This window comes from Ailuropoda melanoleuca, chromosome 3 (genome assembly GCF_002007445.2).
Source record: "Ailuropoda melanoleuca isolate Jingjing chromosome 3, ASM200744v2, whole genome shotgun sequence".
Taxonomy (NCBI): Eukaryota; Metazoa; Chordata; class Mammalia; order Carnivora; family Ursidae; genus Ailuropoda; species Ailuropoda melanoleuca.
Window position 1 is genome coordinate 48925214 of NC_048220.1, and position 24330 is coordinate 48949543.

A 24330-nucleotide genomic window follows, 5' to 3' on the forward strand; every position below is an offset into this window, starting at 1 on the left:
ATACCAAGTAGTATAGTTTGATGGTTTGGGTTACAAAAGAGGCTGGAGATTTTTAGGAAGGAAGTAGGAATGGAGAGTTGGAAGGGGCAGGGAGAAGCAAGGAAGACATCTCCCACTGCCATTGTCAGGCCCAGGACTCTGAGGGGTTTTACAGGGAAAAATAGCTCCAAGTGGGGATAGTTTTATCAGGGAAGCATTGTCCTTATAGGACAGCCAGGGGATGGTTTCCACAAACAAGTGAAAGAATATGATCTTTATGTTTGCATTTGTGTTTGGAGTTTAAGTCTAAGCAAAGTTGATGATACATGCATATGCCATTTCACACACAATCATTTTTTTTTTAAAGACTTTATTTATTTATTCGACAGAGATAGAGACAGCCAGTGAGAGAGGGAACACAAGCAGAGGGAGTGGGAGAGGAAGGAGCAGGCTCATAGCGGAGGAGCCTGATGTGGGGCTCGATCCCATAACGCCGGGATCACGCCCTGAGCCGAAGGCAGGCGCTTAACCGCTGTGCCACCCAGGAGCCCCTCCACAATCATTTTTTAAGTAATTAAATTGAAAAAAAATATTCATCCATAATTATGAAAGATTTTATGTATCCTTTTAAAAGCTAGTATGTTTTAAATGGATATTAAATGCCTCATATACAGCACTTAAAATTTTCCAACTCCCTAATTACAGGTGTATTGTGAAGATCACTGGTGACATGACAATATCATTCCCGAGTGGAATTATTAAAGTCTTCACTAGCAATCCGTCTCCAGCTGTGCTGTGCTTCAGGGTGAAAAATATCAGCAGACTAGAGCAAATTCTTCCAAATGCACAACTTGTGTTCAGGTTTGTTTACTTTTGTTTTGAAGGTCACATTTCTGTAAAACTTTTCCTTCTTTATTGAAGCAGTAATCATTGAGTTGGGTGACAATACCAAAAGTACTTACTATTATTAAATAGCCTTCTGCTGTCTGTGTGTATTTTGGGTGATGGTGGTGGTAGTTAAATCCTTCTCTCCTGTGCATTATTTCATTGTTCAAGCAAGTTTTTGCTATGTTCTATTCTTTATCCCCCTAACTTTAGTTGTCCCTCGTCCCACCTTTTGAGTTATTCCTACTAGTCTTTCCCAGGTCACCGAATGACAATACAGAGGCAAAGGATAAAGCCAGGTCAGTTAAAATAACAAAAATATTTCTTATACATACAGTGATCCATCACAGTGTGATTCTAACACAAAAGATTTTTGGATGAACATGCAAGCTGTTACTGTCTACCTCAAGAAGCTGTCAGAGCAGAACCCAGCTGCTTCTTACTATAATGTAGATGTATTAAAGTATCAGGTGAGTGTCTTATCCTTGTAAAAGTCCTTAATCAAAATGTTAACAAATAGAATCTCACAGATTAAATGAGTAATAGGTCATGGCCAAATGAGGTTTATTCCAGGAATTCAAGGATATTTCTTTCCTTTTCTTTTTTAAGCTAGTGTGTGTGTGTGTGTGTATTTATATATATATTTTTAAGATTTTATTTATTGTCAGGGAGAGAGAGTGCGTGCAAGCAGGGAGAGTGGCAGGCAGAAGGAGAGGGAGAAGCAGACTCCCCACTGAACAAGGAGCCCGATGCGGGGCTCCATTGCAGAACCCTGGGGATCCTGAACTGAGCCAAAGGCATACCCTTAACCGACTGAGCCACCCAGGCATCCCTAAAGATATTTCAAAATAAAATCTGTTAAGCCAAAGGAAACAGATGATCAAATTCACCATCTATTCCTGATTAAAATACTGAGTAAATATAAATACATGAATTTGTCCTTAACCTGAAAAGACCGATAACATCAGTCTTAATAATGAAACACATAAAGCAGGTAAGGTCTGGAATGGCAAAGACACCGGTAATGCTCGTTAACGGTATAAGATTTTTCTGGATGTGTTAGAACAGGTAGACAAGAGAATAAGTAGTAATAAATCCTGGAAGGAAGAACCCAAATATTATTACTTACAAGTGATGTTGTATTCCTGGAAAACTCAAGGGAATCAACTGAAAAACTATTTGCTATAAGAGCTTTTAGTAAAGTGGTGAGTTTAATGCAAACATTAGTAGCTTTTCTAAATAACCAGTTAGGAATTCTAATGCAGAAAAGATATTGACGATAAAAAAAAAAAAACAACACAACTAATCAGAGTTGGAGAGGTAGTATAAGATGGCAACATAGGATCCTGAGCGCTCCTCCTTCTATGGACACACCGCGTCTGCAGCTGTGTCTGGAGCAGTTTCCCCTAAAAAAGACCTGAAAACTACCTCAACCGATTCTTCACATTAGCAAAGAAGAAAAGGGTCACGTGGAAGCATGCAGGAGAGGCTGAGACCCAGTCTCCCCACAGACCCACCTCCAGCACTGCAATCCACAATCAGAAGGGAACTCACAAACCTGGAGCTTCTTCCTGAGTGAAAGGTTCCTACCCCACATCAGGCATTCCAGCTTTTAAGACCTGTACCTGAGAGAAGAGCCCCAAGACATCTGTCTTTGGAAAGCAACAAAGCTTATGCCCTTGATACCCAGAGCTATAGTGATCTGAGAAACAGCTTTTAGAGGGCTCTCACACAGATTCACTCACCCTAGGGACCAGGGCAGAAGCAGCCATTCAGAAGGTACCCAGACTATCTGTGAAAGATTCATTTGCTAATCATATAATGTAAGCCAGTGAGGCAGGGGCCTATAGGGATATTCTCCAGGCATAGAGGGGCTAACGGGCAGCATTTTAGTGCTAACTTGTGAAAGCTGGCAGGTGCCATATATATACATTCTTTTATTCTACACCCTTTCTTTCTTTCTTTCCTTCTTTCTTTTTTTAAGCAAGTACTGTCTTTACCATCCAGGGAACATAGGCTGAGCACTGTCATTTTTGCACTTTCCCTCTGCCTTGCTACGGCTTGCTGGTATCATCCACAAAGAAGCTTATACACTTGTCTGGAGCCCTGGTTTTTCCACCTGTTGCCTAGCAGACACCTGTCTGGTGGCTAGCAGGTCTTATGCTTGTGGTCTTACAAGACTGTGTATATCTGCTTTCTTTATCCCCCTTTAAAAGCTTTAAAAGCTGCTGCCTGATGGTTTGGTTTCTTTCCAATCAGTCTCAGTGTAGGTGCCATTACCTCCTTTGGAATAATGGCAGGTCTTGGCACACCTTCAACAATTGGGAGCTATTAAAAAGGAATAGGCTGCTTGGATAATCACAAAGTGTCAAGAGACAAGTAGCAGCTAGGGCAAGGTTGAATGTTAAGGTTCATCTACATGAGGCTACTCCTTCAAGCCTGGCAGAGGTGGCTTTTTCATCGAATACATGGAAACAGAGTCAGGCAAAAATCAAGAAATGAAAGAATAATGTTCCTAATAAAAGAACAAGATAAAAACCTCAGAAAAAAAGCCTTAACGAAATGGAAGTAAGTAATTTGCCTGATAGAGAGTTCAAAGAAACGGTCATAAAGATGCTCATTGAATTTGGGGTAAGAATGGATGGACACAGAACTTTAACAAAGAAATAGAAAATGTAAGAAAGCATCAAATATCAAATGTAAGTCACAGTGCTGAAGAATACAATACCTGATCGAGAAACTTAGAGGTGTTCAGCGACAGACTAGATGAAGCAGAAGGGATCAGTGAACCTGAATACAGGACAGTGGAACTCACCCAATCAAAGCAGCAAAAAGAATGAAAAAAGTGAGGATAGCTCAGGGGTCTTAGAGGGGTAACATCAAGCAGACTGACATTTGCATTATAGGTGTTCCAGAAGGAGGAGAGGGTAGAGAAAAGCACACTTTCCTAACCTGGGGCAGGAAACAGACATCCAGATCCAGGAAGACCAGAAGGTTCCAAATTAGATGATCCCAAAGAGACTTACACCAAGACGTTTGTAATTAAAGTATCAAAAGTTAAAGAGATCTTAAAAGTAGCAAGAGAAAAACCACTTGTTACATGTAGGGGGAACCGTCCGCCCCCCATAAGACTGTCAAATTTTTCAGCACAAACGTTGCAGGCCAGAAAGGGGACAGCAGGATACATTCAAAGTACTGAAAGAAAACAGCTTCCAATGAAGAATACTCTACCCTGCAAAGTTATCATTTAGAATTGAAGGAGAGAGAAAGGAGTTTTCTGGATAAGCATAAGGTAAACAAGTTCATTACAACTAAACCAGCCTGACAAGAAATGTTAAAAGGACTTTTTTTAAGCTGAAAAGGGCACTAATTAATAAGAAAACAAATGCAAGTATAAATCTCACTGGTAAAGGTAACCATTATGGTAAAGGTGTAGTGGATTAATTACTTATAAAGGTAGCATGAAGATAAAAAGACAAAAGTAGTAAAAATAACCATACAATAATTAGTTAAGGGGTACACTAGATAAAATGTGACATCAGAAACCTCAAATGTTGGGGGAGACTAAAAATAAGGTAGAGCTTTAGAATATCTTCAAACTTCAGTGGTTCTCAACTTTAAATAGACAGTTATAAATATAGGTTGTTATATGTAAGCCCCATGGTAACTACAAAGCAAAAACCTATAGTAGATACACAAAAAATGAGAAAGGAATTTAAGCATACCACAAAATAAAGTCCTCAAACCACAAAGGAAGAGCACAAGAAACAGAGACAGTATACAGAAAACAGTTGACAACATGTCAGTAAGTACATACCTGTCAATTTCTGTAAATGGACTAAATTCTCCAATCAGAAGACTGCATGGATTAAAAACTCTAAAACCATCTATATGCTGCCCAGAAGAGACTCACTTCCAATGTAAGACCAGAGTTAAAGTAAAGGGATCAAAGAGATGTTCCATGCAAATAGAAACCAAAAGGAAGCTGGGGTAGGTTAATAGACAAAATGGACTCTAAAATAAGAGAAATTAAGAGACAAAGGACATTATATAGTGATATATAATAGCACTAAATATATAAAGCATATATTAACAGACCTAAAGGGAGAAATTGATAAGTATAATAGGGTAATTTAATACCCCACTTACCTCATGTAGACAAGATATCAATAAGGAAACATTGTTCTTAAATGACGTGTTAGACCAGATGGACTTAAAAGCTGTATACAGAACATTCCATCCAAAAGCCAGAATATAGATTTTTCTCAAGTGCACATGGAACATTCTCCAAGACAGATCATAGGTTAGGCCACAAAACAAGTGTTAATAAATTTTAAAAGATTGGAAATCTTATCAAGCATCTTTTCTGACCACAATGATACGTAACTAGAAATTAAAGGAAGACAACTAGAAAATTCACAAATATGTGGAGTTAAACAGTATGCTGTGGGGGCACCTGGGTGGCTCTGTCGGTTAAGTGTCTGCCTTCGGCTCTGGTCATGATCCCAGGGTCCTATGATTGAGCCCTACGTTGGGCTCCCTGCTCAACACGGAGTCTGCTTGTCCCTCTCCCTCTGTCCCTCCCCCTGCTCATGTGCGTTCTCTCCCTCTCTTTCTCAAATATGTAAATAAAATCTTTCAAAAAATTTTAAAAAAAACAATATGCTACAGGACCATTGGGTCAATGAATAAATCAAAAAAGAAATTAAAAATTCTCTTGACACAAAAGAAAATGGAAATACAACACAAAAATGCATTGAATGCAGCCCAAGCAGTTCTAAGAAGGAAGTTCATATCAAATGCTTACCTGGGAAACAAGGAAAATCTCAAAATAACTTTACTGATCAGAGAACTAGAAAATGAAGCCCAAAGTTAGTGAAATGATAGAAGTAACAGCAGAAATGAAATACAGATTAAAAATACAAAAAAAACCCTGAGCTGGTTATTTTAAAAGATAAACAAAATTGATAAACTTTTAGTTAGACTCACCAAGAAAAAAGGAGAGCAGGCTCAAATAAATAAAATCAGAAATAAAAGAGGAGACCTTACTACTGGTACCACAGAAATACAAAGAGTCATGAGAGACCACTGGGAACAATTTTATGCCAAAAAATTGCACAACCTAGAAGCAATAGATAAATCTTAAAAACATACAGCCTTGTAAGACTGAATCCTGATGAAGTAGAAAATCTCAATAGATCGGCTACTAGTAAAGAGACTATCAGTCATCAAAAACCTCCCAGCAACAAAAGTCCTGGACTCACTGGTGAATTCTACCAAACATTCAAAGAAGAATTAATACTGATGCTTATCAAACTGTTCCAAAAAACAAGAGAAGGCAGCAGGTCCATTTTATGAGGCCAGCACTGAGGCCAGCACTGATACCAAAGCCAGGCAAGGATACCACAAGAAAAGAAAATTATAGGCCAATATTGCTGATGAAAATAGTTGCAAAAATCTACAACTGTCAGCAGAGCAAATTCAGGAGTACCTTAAGAGGGTCATACACCACGATCAAGTGGGATATATTCTGGAGATGACAAGTTTGATGGTCCAACTTTGACAAATCAACCAGCATGGTACACTACTAACAAAATGAAGTATAAAAATATCTTCTCAGTAGATACAGGAAAACCATTTGACAAAATTTAACATCCATTTATGATAAAAACTCCAAACAAACCATAGAGGAAATGTATCTGAACAGAATAAAGGCCACGTATGGCACATGCACAGTTAACTTCATACGCAATGGGGAAAAGGTGACAGCTTTTCCTCTAATTTCAGGAAAAAGAGAAGGATGCCTACTGTCAACAGTTTAATTCATTTTAGTATTTTAAGTCCTAGCCAGAGCAATTAGGCAAGAATAAGAAGTGAAATGCTTCCAAATTGGAAAAGAAGTATAATTGTCACTACAGATGATGTGTTATGTAGAAAACCCTGAAGACTCCCCCCAAAAAACTATGAGAACTAATAAACAAATTCAGTAGAGTTGCAGGATACAAAATCCATATACAGAAATCTTTTGCAGGTTTGTACAGCAATAATGAACTGTCAGGAAAAAAAAAACTATGAAAGGAATCCCATTTACAGTTGCATCAAAAGAATAAAATTCCTAGTAATAAATTTAATCAAGGAGGTGAAAGACCTTTACACTGAAACCTGTAAGATGATGAAAGAAATTGAAGATGACACAAATAAATGGAAAGATATTCCGTGCTCATGGATTGGAAGAACTAATACTGTTACAATATCCATAATAGCCAAAGCTATCTAGAATTTCAGTGCAGTCCCTTAAGTTCCAATGCCATTTTTTATAGAAATAGAACAGACAGTACTAAAATTTGTGTGGAACCATAAAAGACCCCCGATAACTAAAGAAATCTTGAGAAAGAAAAACAAAGCTGGAGATATCACACTCCCTGATTTCAAATGGTATTACAAAGCTCTAGTAGTCCAGACTGTATGGCATGGCCATAAAAACAAACCCATAGATCAGTGGAATCAAATAGAGTCCAGAAGTAAATCAGTGCATACATATTCAATTATGCATACAATTCAATATTCAATTAATTTGCAACAAAGGAGCCAAGAATATACAATGGGGAAAGGATAGCTCTGCAATAAATGTGTTGGGAAAATTGGACAGCTTTATGGTAAAGAATGAAACTGGGCCCCTTACACCGTACTCAAAAATAAACTCAAAATGGCCACATACTTGAATTTAAGGCCTGAAACCATAAAACTCCTAGAAGAATAAAAAAGTGGCTAAGTTCCCTGACAGTGGCCTTGGCAATGATTTTTGGATCAGACTCCAGAAGTGAAGGCAATGAGCAAAAATAAACAAGTGGGACTACCTCAAATCAGAAAGCTTTTGCACAGCAAAGGAAATGATCAGAAAAAGAAAAGGCAACCTACTTAATGGGAGAAAGTATTTGCAAATCAACCTAATAGCGATTAATATCCAAAAGAATTCATACAACTCAATAGCCAACAATCTGATTATAAAATCGGTAGAGGGTATGAATAGACAATTTTCCAAAGAAAACATACAGATAGTAGGTACACAAAAAGATGCTCAATATCACTAGTCAGGGACGTACGAATCAGACCACAATGCGATTTCACTTCATACGTGTTGGAATAGCTGTTATTAAAAAGAATTTACAAGTTTTGGAGAGGATATGAAGAAAAAGGAATCTCTGTGTACTGTTGGTAGGGATGTACATTAGTGCAGCCACTATGGAAAACGGAGGTTCCTCAAAAAAAAAAAAAAGAACTATGTAATTTAGCAATTAGACTTCTAGATATCTGAAGAAAACAAAAACACTAATTCACAAATTTATTTTCATGTCCATGTTTACCATAGCATTATTAACAATAGCCTGGACATGGAAACAACCCAAGTGTCCATTGATAGATGAAAGCGTAAATAAGATGTAGTATATAGACAGTGGAATATTACTTGGCCGTATTAGAGAATGAAATCTTGCCATTTGTAACATCATGGATGGACCTTGAGGGCATTATGCTAAGTGAAGTAAGTCAGACTGACAAAGACAAATACTGTATAATCCCACTTACATATGGAATTTAAACAAAATGCCAGGCTCAGAGATCGGAGAACAGATTATTGGTTGCCAAATAGAGGGTTTAGGGGGATAGGTAAAATGGGTGAAGTGATTCAGAAGTATAAACTTCCAGTAACGAAATAAGTCATGGGGATGGAAGATATAGTTAGTAAAACTGTATTGCATATTTCAAAGATGCTAAGAGAATAGATTTTTTTTAAAAGATTTTATTTATTTATTTGACAGAGATAGAGACAGCCAGCAAGAGAGGGAACACAAGCAGGGGGAGTGGGAGAGGAAGAAGCAGGCCCATAGCGGAAGAGCCCGATGTGGGGCTCGATCCCATAACGCCGGGATCACGCCCTGAGCCGAAGGCAGACGCTTAACCGCTGTGCCACCCAAGCGCCCCTAAGAGAATAGATCTTAATCCTCATCATGAGAAAAAATAATTGTGATTATTTTGCAGTGTATACAAATATTAAATCTTTATGTTGTCCACCTGAGATTCATGGCAATATACCACAATAAAAATTCTTTTAAAAATCTGTTATACCAGGGCGCCTGGCTGTCTCTGTCAAATAAATAAATAAAATCTTTAAAAATTAATTAAAAATAAAAATCTGTTATACCATCCTTTCCTGTAGCCACAGTGAATACAACAATAAAAACTAATTAGGAAGAAACCTAACACAATCTCTCCTGAGTTGAATATCATTATAAAGGAATACTTTAGGTGTTCCTAAAATAACTTACAAATTTAATGTAATCCTGATCAGAAACCCACTGTATATATTGGTGTTTGGAAACTTGACAGTCATTTTCAGGTTCTCTGGAAAAATAAAGCTTGAAATAGTTAAATGTCTTAAATGGTAATGTGGAGTCATGTTTGAGTTTTAATGAGAAAACTTTTTGTAAGGTGACAGTATTTACAGTAGTTTGGAACTGGCGGAATAGATGGCCAAATCAAAGGAATAGTATGTCCAGAAATGGATCTAAGAATAAATGGAAAACTATTTATTTGACAAATAGCATTTCAAGGCAATGTGGAAATGATGAATTTTTCAGTAAATGATACTGGGGCATCAGGCTGGAGATTTGGGGAAAAACTCGCTGAATCCCTAACTCATAGCTTTAAACAAAATAAAATCTGCATGTATCAATAATAGTAACAGATGAACCACAAAGTTACTAAAATAAATCATGGGTGAATATAAATCAGTGGGTATATATGCAAGTGTGTGTATATATGTATAATTATATGTTTTACATATTTTGATCTTGAAATGTCAAGACCTAAGTGTAATACAAAATCCAGAAGCCATGGGATGAGAGAGTGAGATCTTTGACAACAAATAAATTAGTGTGTATAAACTCTTCTTGTTAAAACAAATTCTTAAACAGAATCCATATTTAATCTGAGGGATAAGTATTTGTAATATGTAAGATAGACCAAAGGCTTACTGTAAACCTTATAAATTAGTAAGTAAAAGGTGATTAACTCAGCAGATAGGTAGCTTACAGAAGATGCTCCATGTCAGTAGTAATCAGAGCAATGAATATTAAGACAACAGTGAGATACCAGTTTTAGCCCATTAATTGACAAAAATGGGCAAGACTGCTCTATTGAGGGGTGTGACCACTTGTTAGAAGGTGTACAAGTTAATCAGACTGATTAGAAAGCAGTTCTATTAGGTTGTTGAATTAGATTGCTGAATAGTTGCATTTTTAAAGAATTATTGAGAGAGAGAGAGAGAGAGAGCACATGCACGAGCAGGCGGGGCAGAGGGAAAGAAAGAAAAAATCTTAACCAGACTCTCCTCTGAGCGCAGAGCCCAACACAGGGCTCCATCTCAAGGCCCTGAGATCGCAACCTGAGCCAAACCAAGAGTCTGACTGCGCCGGCCAGGCACCCCTGAATAGTTGAACCTTTAATTCAGCAATTCCACCTCAAGAAATCAGTTCTTCAAATATCACACAAACGGGCAGAAAATGAAGATAAGGTACAAAGGATATTCACTGCAGCACTTTATGGAAGCCACTTAAGTACACATCTACAGAAGAGACTTCATTCAGTGAGTCACTGCAGCCTTTAACAAGAACGTAATCCATGTGTGCATATCTACCAACTGCGTAAAGATATGCACCACGGTGTTAACTGGGGAGCAAGATTGTCAAGGGATAAGATTCCTATTTCATATACTTATGTACTATCTGAATTTTGTTAAAGATTGTATTTATTAGAGCTAGCACAGCAGGAGGGGGAGGGGTAGAGAGAGGGAGAAGCACGCTTCCCGTTGAGCAGGGAGCCCGACGCGGCACTTGATCCCAGGACCCTGAGATCATGACCTGAATCAAAGGCAGACACCTAACCAGCTGAGCCACCCAGGCATTGCCCCCCTTGTCCCCATACTATCTGAATTTTTAATAGAGTAATTGTATTAAAATGGCTTGTGTTTCTAGGAAATAAATACTTTAAAAAGCGCTGCCACTTAAGTGTGCTTAAAGTTCATTCCAAGTATTCATTATATTCAGTAAATACTTTTCAGTGCTTGTTTACCAGGAATAGCATGAAAGATAGACAGTGTATAATAAATAGGTAATAATGTATGTTATCAAGAAAAGGCAAAGTATGCAGAATAAGGAAGAATGAAAATGTAGTATTAGTGTAAACTTAGGGTGATTATTTAAAAGTTATTTGAGTAAGGAACTAAAGAAAGAATTGCACCATTTACTATGGGTCATGTGATGGAAATTAAACACTTAAAGTTGTAGGTATTCTAATTCTCGACTTGTAGTGTTGCATGATGTATCTTTTTTTTTTTTTAAAGATTTTTTATTTATTTATTCAACAGAGATAGACAGCCAGCGAGAGAGGGTACACAAGCAGGGGGAGTGGGAGAGGAAGAAGTAAGCTCAGAGCAGAGGAGCCTGATGTGGGGCTCGATCCCATAACGCCGGGATCACGCCCTGAGCCGAAGGCAGATGCTTAACCGCTGTGCCACCCAGGCGCCACATGATGTATCTTTTTTTTAATTTAAATTCTTTTAAGGAATCTTAGAATTCTATTTGGATATTGAGAGGTACTCAAAAGTTATATGCATAAATAAGGATCACCTGATATCATACCTATTTCTGGACCTTGCACCTAAGCTTCTGAGTCAGATTTTTCTGCATTTGGACCTACAGGAATGTGTATTTTGCACAAGTATCATGGATATTTTGATGTATGTAGTCCTAGTTCCACACTTGGAGAGTGACTCTCACTCCTTTGAGATGAGCCTGCTTTATTCTGCCTGGCAAGATTTCGCTCATTACTTTTGATTCCAGACCTTTTGTGTTCATGTATACATGTCATTAGCATGACTTGTTTAGTTTTTGGACAAAAAACTTTTTTTTTTCCCTCTCTTTAAAGGTATCATCAAATGGTATTCAGTCCACTCCTCTAAATCTTGCAACGTACTGGAAATGTAGTGCTGGCACCACAGATCTCAGAGTGGATTATAAGTACAACCCAGAAGCTATGGTGGCACCAAGCGTGCTTTCCGGCATACAGGTGGTGGTGCCCGTGGATGGAGGAGTCACGAGCATGCAGTCCCTCCCGCCCGCAGTGTGGTAAAGTGTAGATTCTGAGTTCCTGCTCAGTGTCTGCTGCAAGTCCCCACTTCTAGAACCTAAGCTCCCCAACTTATAAGTTTGAAAAGTTTTAGTGCATTTTACCATGGAAACCATGGTATGGATGAAAGATGCTGTTCATCCTATTAGTCAAATCACAGTAGCCTCAATTCAGGAGTGGATTTGCTGTCACCACCCAGACTTGAATGATGCAGTACAACTTTACCCTTAGGCAAATTGCTCAGTCTCTGTAAACTTTATTTTTCCTTAAAAAAATAAAGATAATTGTTTTGGAGGGTTAAATATAGCATCTAGCATATCTGTAAGAACACTTGTCTTAGTTTAGTAACTCATCTCTTACTTCCTCTCTTGTTCCCTTTATTGAGATTCTAACACTCTGTTTGCTTCACTAATTAAATTTCTTCTTCAGCAATTAAGGTACTGAACCACCTATACATTTTCCTTTTTACGACCAGATGAATTTTGTAATTTAGTAAATTTCCATTAATTAAGATGCAGCATTATATTATATCATAAACCCATCTTTACCAGGTAATACTAAAAGTAAATTTAGCCCTATAGTTGTTCTGGTGAAATATTTAAGATACATTTATTTATTGACTGCCCACTTATAAGGTACTATACTAGACACTTAATCTGAAGATATTTGTTCCTATAGGAATGCAGAACAAATGAAAGCCTTTTGGAAACTGTCTGGTATTTCAGAAAAATCAGAAAATGGAGGTACGTGTGTATATGCTTTTTCTGCTTGTACTGCAGTGCCCCTGAAAATGGATTTTTTAAGGCATTTTTATGGAAAGCTTTCTCTTGGATTTTCATGCTTTCAGTTCTAGAATTGACCACTAGGTGGAAGTTAATACCTTAGATGAGGGTGGACCAGTTGAGATTCAGAATCCAGTTTTTCCCCTCCAAATTGAATATGCTTTCTCTGTAATAAAAAGCATTTGTTTTGCTGTAACTTTATAAACCTTTGTAAATGCATACGCTCACGTGGTAGCATGTACCTTATTAGGTGCTTTCAGGTAGAACTGTCTGTCCTGCTGGGTAACCTGATAACTAACTGAAACTCTTTTAACATGCCCGTTAGGTCGTTCTGTTATTGGGGTCCTTCTGGCCTCCCAGAAATCACACAGAAGCTTCGAGGCTTTACAAATTCCCTTTCTTTGCCTTCCCACCTTCCTAAGACAACTTTTCCTAGCCATATCACCTTAGTAAAGCCAAACATCAACAGCTTTTATTTCTTTGCTTTTTATTTTAAGGGGAAACAAGTTAATTGCTTACTCCCAGCAAGTCTCCATCTGTTTATGTACAAAATGCAGAGGAAAAATCTCTGTTAGCTGGTCACCCTAGTGTCTCCCCTAAGTCAATTTAGAATATAATTTCCAGGACCATCAAGTCTTTAATTATTCTCATTTTCTCTTAAAGTCATGAGAATTCTGCTCTCTTTTGAATGCCTAATTAACCTTCAATAACTTTTCCTATTTAGGTTTTGTTGTCTTTTTTTTGTTTTGTTTTTAGCTTTTCCAGTTTTGCTTAAGCTTTTTCTCTTTGAACATTTTAAGCATAATGTGATCAAAACATAAATCATATCAGGAGTTTTTCTCATGTATTTCTGTATCAAGGACCAGCAACATATCTGTAGTGGCAATTTATTTATACATGCCATGCTGAATCAGACTTTTACTAGACAAACAGCTATTTGGGGAAATAATCAAGATGTTCTGCAGTTCTTTGTTGCTGTTTGGTACTTGAAGTTTGCCTATTTTCAGGTTCCAGTGGTGCTGACTTTTACTCAAGCTATATGACTTCTGGGGAGACAAATTTGAAATTCCTAGTTAAAACTAGAAGTAAACCAGAAATCCTATTTGAATTGAGGGCTTACAACCAGGTAGTAGGGAAGAGAGGACATGTATTTTTCCCGTTTAATGAAACTATACTATTTTAAGTGCTAATAAGGGAAATTGTTCCTTCAGAAATAAGATACAGATTTTCTAGCCAGATATTTTAATAGTTTGCCTCTGCTGTTCAGGTATCATTGTGTGTGAAGAAATTGAAAAATCTTTTAAATGTGGTTCTGATTTGGTTAGCCTTTAAAAAGAAATATCCAAATTAGAATACCGTAAAATAGAAATATGTTTTTATTCTGGCTCTATNTAAAATAGAAATATGTTTTTATTCTGGCCCAGAAGAGGGACAGGAAATAATTCTCAAGTTTAAGGACTGCTGAGGTGGCTGCTCTTGGCCTGAACTTGCTTTGGCTAGAACTTTCACAGAATTGAATTGCCTATCAGGAGAATTGTAACAGTGTAGGGGAGGTTTGGACATGGTTAAGAACTAGGCAGCAGTTCGTCCCCCAGCTGATCTGTGCTATCAGGCGCAGTCCTGCAAGCTGGATCAGGGTTATGGTATCTTAATCCAGTTTTTCCCTCTGTGATGTTCAGCTTCTGTGCAGGGAATCCTAGAATGTCACTCCTGCTACCTAGCAATTCCATCTGTTTTCCTTGACCAGAAACCTGAGCCTGCTCCTAGACTCCCCCTCCTTTTCCCCCTTTGTGACTCCCAACTCTGAAATATCTTTCAAATGCATTTATTTCTCTCCTTTCCCTTAGCCTAGTTGAGATCCCCTGTTTAATCAACTGTCACATAGGAGTCCTGCACTGTTTTATTGACTTTTAAGTTTATTTTTTTTAAGAATTTATTTATTTGACAGAGAGAGTGTGCACAAGTGGGGAAGGAGCAGAGGCAGAGGCTGAGGGAGCAGCACACTCCCTGCTGAGCAGGGCGCCTGATGTGGGACTCGATCCCAGGACCCTGAGATAATGCATGACCTGAGCCAAAGGCAGTTGCTTAACCAACAGCATCACCGAGGCGCCCCTGTTTTATTGACTTTTAGTTGGTTTCCCTACCTTGCATCTTGTACCTCTCTCCCCGTTTGAGATACTAATCTGAACTGTTTTTGTCTTCCTTATCTTTAGTGGCTCCCTATGATTATTTCTTATCGTGAATTGTAAAGATACTTGGAACTTGTTCCTTCCTACCACTCGAGTCTTATCTTCTGCCACTCTTGCATCCTTTCTCCAGCTCTTCTGTGATGGATGCAGTTCCCTTAAAGGCATTGTGCTCTCAGGTCTCCTATCTCTGTACCTGTAGTCACCTCTGCCTGCAATTCACATTGTCATCTTCACCAACATTTTACGTGCTTTTGTGCCCATAGCTCTTGAGAGCTCTTTTATAGCATTTATCATATTCATAATTATTTGGTGTACATTTTCTGGCATACGATTAGACTGAGGTATGTTGAATAAATGGTTATATTGAGAAGAAACCATCTCACAACTACCTAGTTGACCCTTGACCAATGCAGGGGTGAGGAGTGCCAAACCCTCTGCACCCTACCGACCCTGGTGGCACTGTATAGTCAAAAATCCACATAAAACTTTGACTCCCCCCAAAATTTTATTAGTAATAGTCTACTGTTGACCAGAAACTCTGCTGATAACAGTGGAACACATACTGTTCTATGTATTACATATTATGTTGTCAAAATAAAGTAAGCCAAATAAAAGAAAAGGTTAAGAAAATCGGAAGAGAAAAATACATTTACAGTACTGTACTGATGGAGACAAAAAATCCACATTTAAGTAGACCCACTTAGTTCAAACGCACGTTGTTTAAAGGTCAGCTGTATTTCGTGTGATAGACCAGTTAAATTTTAAGAAACAGAGTAGAAAATAATAATGTTGATACAGCTTTCCCAATCTTAGCTGTCTTTCCTTCTTTACCTCTCCCACCCCCAAAATATGGTAGTTGGCTGTCATTTCCTTTTGACTTTATTCCTACTCGTACTCCTCCTAGGGTTTCCCTCCGAACTGCCCTCGTGGATTTCCTTTTTCTCTTTTGACTTACTTCAGCATGTGTCTGTAGCACATTGAATCTCAGCAGGAATCTATCAGGGTGTTTACTATTAAGTCAGAGAGAAGCAGGGATTAAATTAATTCAGATTCATTGAATAAAGTCTGCTTTGGAAGCAGGACAGTGGTTTGTTTACTATATACATTTTATGAATTGGCATAGGACATAGTTCATCTTAATTCATTTGGTTTTTTTCTGTGTCAATGTTATTTTGCCCTCTTTAAGTTCTTTATTCTTTGCCTTGTAGGTTCTGGGTCCCTCAGAGCAAAATTTGATCTTTCAGAAGGACCTAGTAAACCCACCACCCTTGCAGTGCAATTCCTCAGTGAGGGAAATACCCTCTCAGGAGTCGATGTTGAACTTGTAGGCACTGGCTATAGGCTTTCCTTAGTAAAGAAGCGGTTTGCCACTGGTAAGTTGGGAGATTTTAAGTTTTTAATGTACATGGGAAACATTTACATTCGAACAGTAAGTTTCTAAGCAACTGTTTAATAAACTGTCAGGCAGTTTATAATCCAAAGTCATGGAAACTTTCTTTTTTGACCTCTGTACAAAGTGCCAGGTAGAGACACACCTGGTAGAGAGTAATCATGGTCCGTACAGCCAGACACCTGTGATCTGATCTGGTGTATTGTAAACAGCAGTTGGGAACCGAGTTTGTGCATCTGTACCCACAGGGAAAACGTCCTCCTTTGAGTTCATTTGAAAGTGTAATTGCAGGGGTCTGCTTGGTGTTTTTCAGGACGATACCTGGCGGATTGTTGATGGACCTGGGAAACTGGTTGGCTCAAGAGAGAAGTACAGGCCTGCCATCCTGTGTTGTCTGTTCTTTCCAACACTATTTTAGCTACTTTACACGTATTTGAGAACTGATTACAAACATTAAATTGCACTTTTGAAGTGAGTCATCAAAAGCAATAGCACTGAAATGATTTTCAACACTGTTAATGATCAACTGCCATATTCCGGAAGCACATTTGTTGAGATTCTCAGTAAAAGGAAGTTTTCCTCGGCTGAAATTTTACATTATCTTCAGTGTCTATGTTGAGTTATAGTGTATTATTAGGCCTAAAATTTCAGGAGAGCAAGCACAAAATAATTCAGCTTTCCATAAATTTTTAGAGTCAGCGATAGCTTTGAAATTTCCTAAGTTTGATATCAAATGGAGACATACAGAGCGTGAATTCTAAGTTTTGGATAATGTTACTTTAGAATACTCAATCAAATTGAGTTATGTGCCATAAAGTAATCAGACCAGAGTCCAAGGCGTACGCAAAAAATGTGTAATTTGATTCTCATATAAACATTAATAAAGTGTAAATGGTGTTTTGTATGATTTTTTAAATTCTCAAGTGCAATGTGTCTTAAAATAAGCTTGCAAAAGACAGCAGAGAAATTTACTTCTGCAGTTCGTTAACTTTATAGAATTTGTGATTGTTTTTAAGAATTAATGCTGTAGATTTAATTTATTTTTATATGGATTACATAATGTGTGCCTTTTAAAACAATAACAAAAGCCAGAAATGTGCCTCTATCCAGTTTGTGTTCATTAACGTGCCTCACTTTTTTTCCCCCTCAGTCTGGATCTTCTTTCTTAGGGTGATCAAGCATTTTTACGAGATAATTGCCATTTCTGTAAATACCTTTGGCCTCAGTTGGGAAGGGAATTCAGAGTAACTAAAGGATAATTTGTACTTAAAAATCCTGGCTCCTTTCTTTTGGGATACACTGTAGGGACCAGAAAGAGAACTACACCTACCGGAGTCTGTTTACGGGGGAAGAGTTACCTTCAGTTATCCACCTAAGTATGTAAATCATAAAACAAATATTGAAAAACTAATTAATGGTTGATTGGTAACTGCTGTTTTATTTCTCAGTTTGGCACTTCCCTTCATTTTGTTTATCAATCATTGGAAATTTATATACATTTACTGAATGTTTTGTGAGCATGAATTTTGAACATGTTTAAGGAACATTAGTTTTGGCATTGGAGAAGTGCTGCCAGTTGTTTTCATTTCACCAATTGGAAAAATTACCAATTTATATGTTATTACTTAACTGCCACTTGCTAGAAATGGGGAGATTATTTGAAGTGATGGATTAGGTTAAGCATTTCTTGAACTACTAATATGAAATAGTAAAAAACCTAACTTTATAGCAAATCCTGATTAATTGAAGGACTTAAAATATTTTGGACATTTTCAGAATTTACAAGTGGGAATTTTATTTATAAGGTTAAATGCCAGTGTCCTGCGTTTTACGTAGAAGTGATAAATTGTGTTGTATATGATAATTTATATAAAACCACTAATTATTCTGTTAAGCTTTACAGAACATAAAACCCCTACTACTAGACATTTATGTAACGACTTGCTCTACTAAATACAGCAGAAAATCTACTTATTAGCAATACATATAACACAATATGTGCTTTTTAAATATATTCAGTGTTAGCCCAGTTCTAAATTTAGATTTGACTAAAGCAACACATTAAGACAATTTGCTGAAATGTTCATCTTTACTAAACAGTGAGCGAAATGAGAATTGCTAACTCTTATATTGTGTTCTTTTAAATGCCAATTACAGTCCCTTACTGAAATCTTAAATGTAACTGCTTTGTAATCAGGCTGCTTTTAATGGGCAGTTAATACTATTATTGGACTTAAGACACCATTACACTCACCATGTTTGTTTTTAAATCAAGTATTACCTGGAAATGTACAAATTAATGAAATGGTTAAACTTCTGCACTTTCTTAATTACCACAGTCTTCATACCAAGTGTTGATACCTACATTTGTATTAGGCGCAGGTTACAATTTTGAAGCCATATGAGTTTATATTGATTTTGTTTTTCATTTAAAAATCCACTAATGGTGTAAAAAAAAAAAAGAGAGACCAGTAGATTTTCAGTGGGAAATGTATTTAGCAAGCTGGTTCTTGCTTATGTATAGTGATAAACTTTGTAGCTGCCTCTTTAACCAAGAATATGTAAACACAGAACTCTAACAAATGTGAGTTTTTAAGAAATGTTATTTACTACTTTGAGTTGTAATTAGAACAATGCAAATCTACCTTACACAATTTTGTAAATATTTTTGATTTTTTCATAAAATGTAAATTTTACATAAAAGTTGTGCCCTTAATAAACATGTAATATATAATTTATCTGTTGGTTTATGTGTCTTTGTACCCCTACTGATAGGACAAGGCAAGGCTAGGTAAGGGGTAATTGGTTTTGAACTTGGTATCGCCATTTAGGCATACAGATTGATCTGTTAATTTTAATTGGTTATATCAGAAAACTTCATTTGCAGTATAGCCCCAAAATATAGAAATTGTTTAATAAGAGATTTTTAAATATATTTAAATAGATTTTCTAATGTATAGTTTCTAAATATATTTAAATTGATGTTAAGCTTTAGCAAAGACTTTCCTCCTGATGAGTTGCTTAGGAACACAATCTTGACACAAATTTTAAAACTGTACTCTTCAAATGTTGCTGGTATTGGTCAGAACAAGTGATTTCTTGGCCTTTTCCTTATGGTTGCAGCGTGGCTGCCACAGGTCCAGAGTGTATATTTACATCGGAAGCTGGGAGAAGGGGCAGTGCCTGGTGTACCTGTCCTTTCTGTCAGGAGAGTAAAAGCTTTTCCAGAAGCTTCCACCACATTTGTGCTTATATCCTGTTGTCTAGTATTGTGTGAGGGGGGCAGAGTAAGCAAGTAGCCTTTATAATGAAAATGGGCAAAGGAGAAAGGGCTGGACCAGTAGGTCAGCCACAGAATTCCTAACTGATACAGTATTTCCTTACAGCTTACTGCCAGTCGAATCTTTGCATTATCCCAGTCAACTTAAAATTAAGATAAACTCAGCAATGCAGGGTAAACTTGAAAATCTTCTGTTTTTATCTTTAGGAAGAATCTATCAGTATAACATTTGTATAGAGTAATTTGAAACCAAAGCACACCAATATCTGGTGAACATAGATGCCAAAATCCTCAACAAAATATTAGCAAACCACATTCAACAATCCACTAAAACGATCATTCACAACAGTCAAGCAGGATTTATTCCACGGATGCAAGGATGGTTTAACATACACAAAATCAATATGGTATGCTATATTAACAAAATGAAAACTAATAATCATTTCGAAAGATGCATAAAGCATCTGACAAAATTCACCATCCATTCATGATAGAAACTCCCAGCAAAGTAGGCAGAGAGGAAATACACTTCAATACAATAAAGGCCATATATATATCAAACCCATTGTTCAGTGGGTGAAATGCTGAAAGCTTTTCCTCTAAGATCATGGACAAGATAAGGATGTCCAGTCTCACTAGAGTACTGGAAGTCTACTCACTGCAATCAGAAAAGGAAATGAAAGGCATCCAAATTGGTAAGGAAGAAGTAATACTCAGTTGCAGATGATAGGATACTGAATATAGGAAACCCTAAATACTCCACCAAAAAACTACTAGAACTAAAAAATTCAAGGTTGTAGGATACAAAAATAAATCCATTGCATTTCTATACACTAATGGCAAAATAGAGAAATTTTTAAAAAAACCAAATCCGATTTACATCAAACAATATAAAATACCTAGGAATAAATTTAACCATTGAGGTCAAAGACCTATACTCTGAAAACTAAGACACTGATGAAACCAATAAAAGACAACACAAATGGAAAGATACACGATGCTCATGAATTGGAAGAATATTGTTAAAAATGTCCAACCCAAACCAATCTACAGAGTCAATGCAATCACTGTCAAAATAGCACTAGTATTTATTTTTCCACATACTAGAACAAACAAAACTCTAAAGTTTGGTGGTGGTTTTTTTTTTTAAGTAATCTCTACACCCAATGTGGGGCTCGAACTCACAACGCTGAGATCTAGAGTCATGCTCTATCGACTAAGCCAGCCAGGTGCCCCATAAAAAAACTCAAATTCTTAGGGAAGTACAAAAGACCCCCAACAGCCCAAGCAATCTTGAGAAAGGAGAACAAAGCTGGAGGTATCAACATCCCAGTTTTCAGGTACACTACAAAGCTGCAGTGATCAAAGCAGTGTGGTATTGGCACATCAACAAAGAGATCAATGAAATAGAAATCACGAACCCAGAAATAAATCCTTGGTTATATGGTCAATTCTTCTACAGCAAAGGAGGCAAAAATACACAGTGGGGTGGTGTTGGGAAAACTGGACAGCTACATGGAAAAGAATGAAACTGGACCACTTTCTTATACCATACAGGAAAAACTCAAAATAGATTAAAGACCTCAATTCATAACACTCCTTAAAGAAAACATAGGATCGCTTGGACATCAGCTGTAGCCATTTATTTCTGGATAGGTTTCCCCAGGCAAGAGAAACAAAAGCAAAAATAAACAACAGGCACTACATCAAAATAAAAAGATTTGCACAGCAAAGGACACCATCAACAAAACAAAGGCCACTGAGAGAAGATATTTACAAATGATACATCCAATAAGGAGTTAACATCCAGAATATATAAAGAACTTACCCAATTCAACACCAAAAAAAAAAGAAAAAAATACTGATTGAAAAGTGGGCAGAGAACCTGAATAGACATTTTTCCAAAGGACATACAATGGCCAACGGTCACATGAAAAGGCGCTCAACATCTCTCATCATCAGGGAAATGCAAATCAAAACCACAAGGAGCTACCACCTCAGAAAGGCTAGAATTAAAAACATAAAACCAAATGTTAGCAAGAATATAGAGGAAAGGGAACCCCATTCACCATGGGTGGGAACGCAAACTGGCACAGCCATTGTGGGTAGCAGTATGGAGATTCCTCAAAAAAAAACCCTAGAAATAGATGTACTTCAATCCAGTAATTCCACTTCTAGATATTTAGCTGAGGAAAATGAAAACATTGATTTCGAAAGACACAGGCACCCCTTTGTTTGTGGCAGCATTATTTACAATAGCCAAGATATGGAAGCAGCTCAAGGGTCCATGGATAGATGAATGGATAATGATGTGTGTATACATACAACGGACTATTACTCAGTTATAAAAAAAAAAAATTAGATCTTGTTATTTGAAACAACAAGGATGGACCTGGAGGGTATTATGAGAAGTTATTATGCTAAGTGAAGTAAGTCAGAGACAAAGACAAATAGTGTATGATTCCACTTGTATTTGGAATCTAAAAAACAAAAATAACGAACTAAGAACCAGAGACAGATTCCCAACTGCAGAGACCAAACTGGTGGTTACCAGAGGGTAGAAGGATGGCTGAAATAGGTAAAGGGCGATGAGAGGTAGAAACTTCCACTTATAAAATACGTAAGCCACAGAGACGAAAGCTACTCTATAGGAAATGTACTCAGCATTGTAATAGTGTTGTACAGTGAGTGCACACAGTGGGGGAGCATTGAGTAGTGTATAGAATTGTCCAATCACTACGTTATACAGATGAAACTAGTAGAATAGCAACTATACTTCAATATAAAAATTTTACAGATGTGAATGCAAAGCCAGAAAAAAAAAACCAGGGAAAAATATTGGCATACTGAGAATCATATATATAAATTAAATGTTTACAAATACAAGTATATGAGTAAGAAATTTTAAATGATGCTGGGGCGCCTGGGTGGCACAGTGGTTAAGCGTCTGCCTTCGGCTCAGGGCGTGATCCCGGTGTTCCGGGATCGAGCCCCACATCAGGCTCCTCTGCTATGAGCCTGCTTCTTCCTCTCCCACTCCCCCTGGCTTGTGTTCCCTCTCTCGCTGGCTGTCTCTATCTCTGTCGAATAAATAAAAAAAATCTTTAAAAAAATTTTTTAAATGATGCTATAAAAAAAGTACTGTAAGTGAATGATGAAAGAAGTTTACCCCTTTTACCAGTTGCATGAATGATTTAACTACAATGATTCCATAAAGGGAATGTCAAGTTAAATACCTTGAAACCAGAAGAGTTTCTATCTACTAACAATTTCAAAAAACAAACTCATCGATGTAGCAAAATAATGAGATTCGTTGGTAGAAGTAAAAAGCCTCACGAGCCTGGTAGCGGCTGGTAGCTTGAACAGAATTCTAGTTCAACTTTAAATTTACCTAAAAAATAATTCTAACATAAATTTAAGTATTAATCCTAAGAGGCATAGGATAAGATACAAGCTTCTTTGGCAAATAAGTATTAATGGACTAAAAGCAAACAGCAATTAAGAAAGCATTCAAGCTCAGTAATATACTTAATTCCAATAGTAAAATGAACTAACTTAGTACTGGATCAATTCATGGAAGTAATACTGCTTATGAGTAACAAGAGTTACTTCTTCTCACATATGCTTATATCAGAATGTGTGATCGCTGACAGTTAACAATAAAAAAAATTGTTTAAATCAATTGTTAACTGGGCACAGCTATGCACTTAGGGGAATGTGGAAAGGTAATAGGAACTGGGCAAGCACAAACCGCACCTGTTTACCAAAAACATCACCTCTGGCATTTTTAGTATTCGAGGCACTACTGTGGCGGAGGTAATGGTGGTGGGATCCTGACTGTGGAAAGGAGGCAGAATCATTTCTTCTCTAAATAGGGACTTGTGTGATTGGCCACTGGAGGGTTTCACGGTCTCTTACTTTTCATCAGAGAAACTAACAACGTAAGTTGGCATGACCTTGGTGAATAAAACAAGTGACTAAAATCCAGACAAACTAGTCAAAATATTGTATCATCTACTGAGCCAAAAACTTGATCAACAGGGCATGTCATGTAGGTCTCACAGCACCATCCTATCTTAGAGTTCACATTGACAAGAGGGTTTCCGACTTTGATGTTGGGTCACATCCCAATGAGATCACGGCTACTAATGGTTCATTTGTTCAGTGGTAGAAGCCCCACATGATCGGAGTTCAGACCCAAGTAATCCAGGTTGGTTTCCATCTCCTATTTCTCCCAGTACAGAAGGACCAAAGAAATCAGGCCTCCTTTACAAAAGCACTTTCAAACTAACAGAAGGTATCTTAATCTCATTAATTTATACCTGCCCGGCTCAAGAACAGAGTTTGTTGGGGTGACAGAGCCAGTAACTGCATAAAACCTAACCCTTTATAGCCAGAGGTTCGACTCCTCTCCTTAACAAGGTGTTTCATTAACCCTCTTAATCCCCCTTCTACGCACCATGGCATTCCTTACACTAACTGAATGGGAAGTACAAGGCTATGCACAACTCCATATGGGACCAGACATCATTAAACCTCAGGCCCTGCTCCATCCTATGATCGAGACCATCACACTCTTTGTTCAAGACCCATCACACCCATCATCATCATTAGTATCTTTGCTATTGCGCCAAGCTCAGC

At 37.4% G+C, this 24330-nt stretch overlaps 2 protein-coding genes across 2 annotated transcripts in view; one reads left to right on the forward strand and one right to left on the reverse strand.

Annotated features, from left to right (window-relative positions):
* Window positions 1-19147, forward strand: part of FCHO2 (FCH and mu domain containing endocytic adaptor 2) — a 114065-nt gene extending 94918 nt beyond the window's left edge. Inside the window, exons 21-26 of the mRNA XM_034656344.1 lie at window positions 685-840; window positions 1202-1334; window positions 11848-12047; window positions 12727-12791; window positions 16228-16392; window positions 16723-19147. Coding sequence (XP_034512235.1) covers window positions 685-840; window positions 1202-1334; window positions 11848-12047; window positions 12727-12791; window positions 16228-16392; window positions 16723-16745 — 742 coding nt within the window. The 3' untranslated portion in view covers window positions 16746-19147. The remainder of the gene's footprint in view (window positions 1-684; window positions 841-1201; window positions 1335-11847; window positions 12048-12726; window positions 12792-16227; window positions 16393-16722) is intronic.
* Window positions 1-24330, reverse strand: part of LOC117801514 — a 98747-nt gene that overhangs the window by 15993 nt on the left and 58424 nt on the right. The window lies entirely within an intron of this gene.